The sequence below is a fragment of the Chrysochloris asiatica genome, unplaced genomic scaffold, assembly GCF_000296735.1.
Source record: "Chrysochloris asiatica unplaced genomic scaffold, ChrAsi1.0 scaffold00626, whole genome shotgun sequence".
Classification (NCBI taxonomy): Eukaryota; Metazoa; Chordata; class Mammalia; order Afrosoricida; family Chrysochloridae; genus Chrysochloris; species Chrysochloris asiatica.
In genome coordinates, this window is record NW_006409144.1 from 16,109 (window position 1) to 22,739 (window position 6,631).

The 6,631-nt window shown below is 36.5% G+C and overlaps 1 protein-coding gene across 1 annotated transcript in view; it reads right to left on the minus strand.

The window, feature by feature from the left end:
- Positions 1 to 1,659: 1,659 nt before the first annotated feature.
- The window catches only part of LOC102831480 (butyrophilin subfamily 1 member A1-like), a 16,694-nt gene continuing 11,722 nt past the window's right edge, over positions 1,660 to 6,631 (minus strand). The window contains exons 3-4 of the mRNA XM_006877827.1: positions 3,041 to 3,067; positions 1,660 to 2,183 (exon numbers count right to left, since the gene is read on the minus strand). Coding sequence (XP_006877889.1) covers positions 1,660 to 2,183; positions 3,041 to 3,067 — 551 coding nt within the window. The remainder of the gene's footprint in view (positions 2,184 to 3,040; positions 3,068 to 6,631) is intronic.

Sequence of the window (6,631 nt, forward strand, 5' to 3'; positions counted from 1 at the left end):
ATACTTATATACTGTATATATACAGTATGATATTCTGAGAAAGACAACCCATATTAAATAAGCTGAGTAACTCTTGCCAAGTTGCTATTGTTGCTGTTGTTAAGTGTCATTGAGTCAGTTCTGATTCATAGTGACCCTGTATAGGGTTTCTGAAGAGTGGTTGGTGGGTTTGAACCACCAACCTTGTGATTAGCATTCTAGTGCTTATTGTATAGGACCATACCAGGAACCAGATTAGGTGTTTGGAAAATTTTTACTGCAAAGGGGTTGCATGAGGGAGCTTACTGGTATAAAAAGATTGTTAAGTATTCTGAGACAGGTTATGAACCTATGTTGTTGTTGCTATGTGCTGTCTAATTGGTTCTAATTCATAGCAACCCAAAATTGGGTTTCTAAGGAGTGGTTGGTGATCTAAACTGCTGACTTTGTGATTAACAGTCCAGTGTTCATCCTACACCAGAACTCTTAAATATGTGTTAAATTTCATAGAACTGTAAAAAGAATAAATGCTACTGTGTTGTTGTTGTTAAGTGCCATTGCATCAGTTCCAACTCATAGCAACCCTCTATAGGGTTTCCTAGGAGTGACTGGTGAACTTGAACCACCAACCTTGCAGTTCAAACTGAATTTTCAATCCAGAGCATTAACCTACAGTGACTGTACTGTATATACGTTTTTAAATGTATGTGTGTACATTTTAAAAATGATTAAAAAATTTTTAAGTGATAATAAATGTAAATATGGTAAGAAAAGACACAAATGAGTCTAAGATGAGAGAAGAGAGGATAAAAAATATACCGATGTGATGTTATAGTCCTGGTATAATGTTGTAGCATACACCTTGGAATGTAAGGTTTGAATGGCAATGTCAGCAGTTCAAACCCATCAACTTCTCCTCAGAAACCCTAAACAGGGTTGCTTTGAGTTGGAACTGACTCAACAACACTTAACAAAAATAACAATGTATGTAATGTTCATCAAGAGGAAACTGAAGAGTAAACTTGTAAACATTTGATATCATATTGGCATAGACAAATGAGAGCACTAGGTTATTTATTTTAAATGATTTAATGCTGTTTTTCTGAATATTTACTTCATATGCATATTTTGAAATCCAAAGTTAGATGGGATTATAAAATAAAAAGTGAGTTTCTATTTATTCTTAACTTTGTCCAATATTCAAGAGCTTTAAACACCATACATATAATCACAGATACTAACTACTCATATATATTTATAATGATTACATTATATGTTTTCAGACAGGTTTTATTTAATATATCTTAAGTTTTTGGAAAAGTAATTTATGAAGGAGAAAAAGTGGTAAGAAAATCATGAAAAATAATAAGACAAAGAATTTGCTTCTTGCATATTCACCTTATGATTAGAAACTTCATTTCTCATGGACTGGCAGGTTATATGATGGAGCTCTGGTAGCGTAGTGGTTACGAATCGGGCTGCTAACCTTAAGGTCAGTGGTTTGAAACTACCAGCTGCTCCGCGGGAGAAAGATGAGGCTTTCTACTCCCGTAAAGATTTACACCCTCGGAAACCCTGTACAGGGTCCCTATGGGTCGGAACCGACTCGATGGCACATAACAACAACAACAACAAGACAGAGGTGGGCATGAGGTAAACATTATGCACAGGTTTTGCTGTTTAAGACACTGGACAGATGGTCAGATGCCCTGGATCATCAGGCCAAAGTCCGAGCAAAGGTTTTAAAGGCCCATAGAAGGAGCACTGCTGAAATGTGTGAATGTGGGAATTATCTCTCATATTGTAGAATGAGATACGACAATATTCATAGTCTAGGAAAATTCCCACTTTGGTAGGGTGCTTTCTAAGAGTAAGCATTGTTTCTGGAGAAGTGAGTGCCCTGTACTCATTCTTATAAAATCTGATGGCCCAAAAACCATCCTCAGGTTTTATGACAATCTTCTCCTTCCTCATTACATTATCTCTACAAACGCCCAGGTCCCAAAACCCACTGTCTCCAACCTCCACCTCCCAGTAGTGTGTGCCTGAGTTGATGGGCTGCTGACCCAGCACACAAGGAAGGCAATGAAATCTCTGTTCGTTCTCAGGTAGCTCTTCAGACTTCTCATTCCAGGTTACACATCTTCCATCTTCAGACAAGATGAGGTTACAGTGGGCTGTGTCTGGATCCAGAACCACATTTTCTGTGAAGATAATTATACCTTTAATCCCTTAAGATGATAAAGTGGCTCTGGTCAGAAACATCTATATTTTCTAGAGATATCTTGGGGCCTCTGGGAGATGTTTATGTTTCATCTTCTGTTGTAATCTATAATACTTCCCAAGAGGCCCATATTCAAATCTCCAAAACCTGTGTGTATGTAAAATTACATGGCCAAAGGAACTCTACATATGTGAATTATTTAAGGAAATTGAAATGAGAAGAATATCCTGGATATTCCAGGTGGTTCCAACATAATCATAAGGGTCCTTTTAAGGGGAGACCAGGAGAAAAAAAGTAAAAAAGAGATGTGATTGGGGTACAGATTGAAGTTATGTTCATTGAAGATGGAGGACATCTCTAGTAGCTCGTAAAGGCAAGAACACATCGTCCATGAAATCTTCAAAAGAAACTAAGCCCCTTTAACATCTTGCTTTTAGATTTTCACTCCAGAATGGTTAGATAATAAATATCTGTACAGGGTCACGATGAGTCAAAACCAACTCAAAATCACTTAACAACAGCAACATCTCTATGTTAGATTTTTCATCTCCAGAATTGTTAGGTAATAAATTTCTGTGGTTTAGCACTGAAGTACAAGGCCATTTTGAACCACAAGCCTGGTGGTTCAAACTCACCAGTGGCTACCTGGAACCCCTATACAGAGTCTCTATGAGTTGGAACTAACTTGACAGCACTTAACAACAACAACAACAACTGTATAATAATTGGTCCAGTATAAATAGGAAGCTAATGTATCTGCATTATCACAATTTTCCCTGGAGCTGAGCCTGAGTATAAGGAGTAGAGTTCTCCCTCAGCCATCAGAAAATGACTCACCAGCCTGGAAATATTTTTTCTTCCAGTCTAAAAAAAAAAAAAAAAAATTATAAATTCAGTAAGTATTTGGATTTCCTGGCTGAAATAGTGATTTATTCTTTTGGATACTTATTTTTGCTGATGTTCCAAATCTACTCTGTACTTTGTACTTGACCTAAAATTTCCAGTCACTTCTTATGAAACATATTCTTTACTCTTAACTTTACTGGCTACTAATGGAGTGGCGGGAGTGGGAGGGTTAATGCGCTGGACTGCAAGATTAGCTTGAATCACAAAGTCAGCAGCTCAAGCCCATCAGTTATTCCTCAGAAACCCTATACAGGGTCTCTGTGAGTCAGAATTGACTGGATGGCATTCAACAACAACAATAATGATCACAAACATCTTAATGAGATTTATCTACCCTCTTTTTAAATAGTCAGTAACAAATTGTATTAAGCTGAGATTAGAAGACTAAATTGTGGTAAATAAATAGCCTAGACAGGTTACTAGTTTCAGCAATACACCCATTGGGTGTTGCCAGAAATTTAAGCCTGATTCAGCATAAGATTTGGAACAAGGAATATCATTGCTGATGTCAAATGGATCATGGATGAAAACAGAGATTCCTAGAGAGATTCTTTTTTGTTTTTTATTGACAATGCTGAGACACTTATTTGAACAGAACAAGTGGATACTGTGTGATTTGAAATCAGGAAAGATGTGCTTCGGGGTTGTATGTATCCTTTCATCAGACTATTTAATCTGTATGCTGGGAACATAATTGAAGAAGCTAGACTGTAAATACAGCACCAATTGTGAGAGTGACACAAGACTTGACTATGTTTTGTTGTTGGGTTCTATGAGTGGGAACCAACTTGATGGCATTTAACTACATCGTACCATATGTGTGGTTCCTACCAAATGGGCTACATAAATATCAAATTGACTATGTCTGTGGAAATACAATTTCATCAGCTAAAATAAGGTCAGTGTCCAACCACTGAACAGGCCATCAATTAACTGGTCATATGCAAGTTCACACTGAAGCTGAAAAAAATAAAAACTAATCCACAGGGTTCAAAATATGGCCTTGAATATATCCTATTTAAATTTAGCGATCATCTCAAGAATAGATTTGATGCTTTGAACACCAAATACCAGAGAAGTTGTGGGGTGACAATAAGGACATCATATGTGAGGTACACACATCATGGAATGGCAAACCATTCAAGAAAAAAGGAGCAGCATTTACGTAAGGGGGAAAAAAAGGAAAGGTTGGAAAAGAAGGCTGACTGGAAACAAGAATCACAGGGAGGTAGTGGGATAACTTATGTTAAATGGAGGGGATGGCAGTAGTTTAAAGGAAACGAAGTATATGATGTGCTGATTGTAAAACTGTAAATGTTCACTCAATAAAAAGTAAAAAAAAGAAATGAAGATCAGTTGAAAAACAAAAAGAAAGAAGGCTCTAATGGTTTCTACAAGAGACCCCGAAAACTTGCTTTTAAATGTAGAGAAGCTAAAATTAAAGGAAGAAATTGTGGAGCAAAAGAGCTCAACCAAAAATTTTAAAGGGCAAGTTGAGAAGATAAGGTATAGTATTATGAAAAGATCTGGAGATTGAAAAACAAAATGAAACAATATGCCCAGCTTAAAGAACTGAAGAAAACATTCAAGCTTTGACTGGAAATAATGAAGGATTTTATGGACAAAATTATAAATTTGCAGGAAACATCATTTAAAAAATAGAATAAATGCATAGTGTTAATGTACCAAAAACAATTGATTGATAGTCTAACATTTCAAGAGGTGATATATTGCCAAGAACTGATGGCACTGAAGGAAGAAGTTCAAACTGCACTGGAGGCACTGGTGAAAATAAGAATAGAAACTTAAATGCTTCAACAAACTGATGCAACACTGGAGGTGCTCAACTGTCTATGCCAATAAAATTGAAGATATTTGCCTGACCACCAATTAGAAGAGATTCATATTTGTGCACATTTTAAAGAAAGGTGACCCAACAGAATGTAGAAATTATCTAACAAAATCATTAATGTCACATGCAAGCAAAATTTTGCTAAAGATAAACTTTAAATGGCTGCAACAGTACATTGGCTGAGCTACCAGAAATTTAAGCCAGTCTTAGAAGAAGGTGTGAAAGGAGGAATATTGCTGATCTCTCATGGATCTTGTCTGAAAATAGAGAATACCAGAAATGTATTTACCTGCATTTTATTGGCTATGTAAAGGCATTGGACTATGTAAATCATGACAAATCACTGATAACATTGCAAAGAATGGGAAATCTGGAACACTTAATTGTGTTCATGAGGAACATGACTAAGAGGTAGTCATTCAAACAGAACAAGGGAATACTGAAGGATTTAAAATCAAGGAAGATGTACATCAGGATTGTATCCTTTCACCATACTTATTCAGTCTATCTATTGAGCAAACATGGCATCAGGATTGCAGAAAGTGTCATTAGCAATCTGCAATATTAAGATGATACAACCAGGTTGCTAGAACAAAAGAGGATCTTAAGCACCTACTGATGAAGATCAAAGAATGCAAGTTTCATTATGGATTATATCTTAAAGTAAAGAAAACCAAAATCCTCACAACTATACCAATAAACAATACGACAAATGGAAAAAAATATTGAAGTTGTCAAATATTTCATTTTACTGGATCCATATTCAACACTCATGAAAGCAGTCATCAAGACATGAAATGATGCATTGCATTGTTAAAGAGCAAAGTTGTCACTTTGTGACACTGTGGGATAATGTATTAGATATAAAGGTCAGTTTGAACTACAAAGATGGCAGTTCAAATCCACCAGCTGCTCCTCAGAGACACTAAGCAGTGTTGCTATGAGTCAAAACCGATTCGATGGCACTTAACAACAACAACACTAGTAATTGTATTTTCAATCGTCTCCTGTGCATTTGAAAGCTAAACAGCAAATAAGGAGTACCGAACTATTGACACCTTTGAAATGTGGTGTTGGCAAGGAATACTGAGCCTACAATAAACTAGCAGAAGAAGCAATACAAGTGAGCTAGGATGCTTCTTAGAAGCAACAATGATGAGACTTCTCCCATACTTTGGACATGATATTAGGAGGGACCACTCCCTGGAGAAGGACACCATGGTAAATTAGAGTGAAACAAGTCTGAGACCATCAACTGGATGAACTGACACAGTGACTGCAACAGTGGGCTCTACAATGTTGAGGATTGAGCAGTGTTCTGTTGTACATAAGATAGTTATGAGTTGAAATCTACTCAACGGCAGCTAGCAACAACTAACAATTGATATTGAAACTAACTGGAAAGAGAAGAATTAGGAGTCTACTAAATTTAGAGGAAAAGTCTTTGTCAAAACAACATGGCACACAGAACAAAGAAAGCAGAAACACCACAAAAAAACCCCATAATGGTAGCAATTAATCCATGTTTATTGATACTTACACAGAAGGTAAACAGATTAAATGCACCTGTTGAGATGGAGAGTAGCAGAATGGATAAGAAAACACGATCCTTCGATATACTGTCTATAAGAGACACATCTCACGCACAGAGACAAAAACAGATTAAAAGT